This window comes from Mastigoproctus giganteus, chromosome 7 (assembly GCF_048544385.1).
Source record: "Mastigoproctus giganteus isolate SK-2022 chromosome 7, ASM4854438v1, whole genome shotgun sequence".
NCBI lineage: Eukaryota > Metazoa > Arthropoda > Arachnida > Uropygi > Thelyphonidae > Mastigoproctus > Mastigoproctus giganteus.
The window spans coordinates 141,726,311-141,728,018 of NC_143581.1; the positions used below are offsets into that span (position 1 = coordinate 141,726,311).

The 1,708-nt window shown below is 37.6% G+C and overlaps 1 protein-coding gene across 1 annotated transcript in view; it reads left to right on the forward strand.

The window, feature by feature from the left end:
- Positions 1 to 864: 864 nt before the first annotated feature.
- Positions 865 to 1,708, forward strand: part of LOC150083236 (receptor expression-enhancing protein 5-like) — a 108,480-nt gene continuing 107,636 nt past the window's right edge. Inside the window, exon 1 of the mRNA XM_090378446.1 lies at positions 865 to 1,087. Coding sequence (XP_090234572.1) covers positions 865 to 1,087 — 223 coding nt within the window. The remainder of the gene's footprint in view (positions 1,088 to 1,708) is intronic.

Below are 1,708 nucleotides of genomic sequence, written 5' to 3' on the forward strand. Positions count from 1 at the left end.
ATCTGCCACGCTGGTCCAGAGCGGGTTGGCAGATCGACCGTATTCAGCAGTCAAGGGCTTGAACCCCGGTCTACTCAAAGAGCGTGTGCTACTGCACTCCCGCTCCTGACCACTCGGCTAAGGAGACCCTTCTCCTTTAGAATCTGTTTTAAAACATGAATCTTATGTATAGTCGATTTCACCCGTGTAAAGCCACATTGATAGTCTTCAATAATTATCAACAGATTGTAGTCGCCCCAACGATATCTTTCACAAGATCAAGTAACATATCTCAAGTAATGATAGCCCCTGTAGCTTGTACATATGGGACACAGGACAGCGTCGTTCCCACCATCAGTAAAATTAGCTTTGGCTCCTGCTCGCCATTTTCCACACGTTGATTGATTTCTATCCGTATCGCTCCTTTTGGGGAGGATATAATAACATAATAAAATGATATAATAACATACAGTAATATCATTTGTCTCAAAATCGTCAGAAATGTTATTTTTTCCCCTCTACCATTGTACGCAGGAGAAATTATCACATACCACATCCTGAACATGGCATGCTTTATCCGGAAGATACTGAGTCAAATCTAGAGGTGGCACTCTAAAATCTATTGATATTCATAAAGTGAAATGTTGATTGCATTACTTTTAGTCCGATTGCTTTTTAGTTCGGACTTTATAGAAGGTGCGTATTAAATGATATTATTATAGGTAATATACAATATATATATATATTATTATTTTTTTTTTTTTGTAGGTGGCAGTACGTTCACGTTTCAGATTTTTCTTTTGGTTTTATTCGCATCTTGTAACCGTTGTTTGGTAGTAACACTGTATAGAAATTTTTCAGTTCATCGTACGGTACGCATTCACGATGGCTGCTGCCCCAAGACTTTCTGCAGCAGCAAATGTTAGCATATTTATGCAAAAAGTTCAAAGACTGGGAATAGCTTGCATAAAAAATCAAATTGCAAAGGTCGAACAATGGGGAGTGGTTCAAGATATAGATCACAAGTTACATGAAGATGCTTGGTACGTTACTATTCTGGAAAAGTTGGAATCTTTAACTGGAGTTAAAAGAATACGCATATTTTTTGGTGAGTTGGGACTTCGCTTTTTTTTTTTTTTTTTTTTTCAAATATTAGAGATAGTTATAATTTATTATATTATTCCATTCGTGAAATTGTGGACTCATTTTTTGTTAAATCTCTAAATGCATGTACTATTTTGCAGTAATTTAAGGGGAATTAAACAGCCTTCAAACGCATGAAACATTCATGTTTCAAATAAAAAAATGCTTTAATGTAAACTAATGTCAATGCAAATTTTTTCTGTCATGAACTTCTTTTGATTCCTGGCTTTACCGGTGTACCCAAAAATTAAGATATTTTCCTTTATTATCAATATTAAAATACAATGATCTACAAACAAAAATATTTCTTACCAAACCCCAAAATTTGCCCGTACACTTTTCAAAGTGAAGGGGAACATTTAAAATAGTAGGTCGTTTAGCATTTGTGTATTTTTTACGCTAAACGAGGAGCTAGCCCGTTGTAGCAACCCCCAACCTGGAGGGCCGGGGTATCTCTCTTAGTCTAGCCGCTACCCTTTGACCTGTCCGGCTTGGGAGGTAGCTAAGCTACCTCCCAAGCCGGACGGGTCAAAGGGTAGCGGTCCTTATCAGTAGCTAAGCTACCGCCGACTTAGCTCTCCGGGTT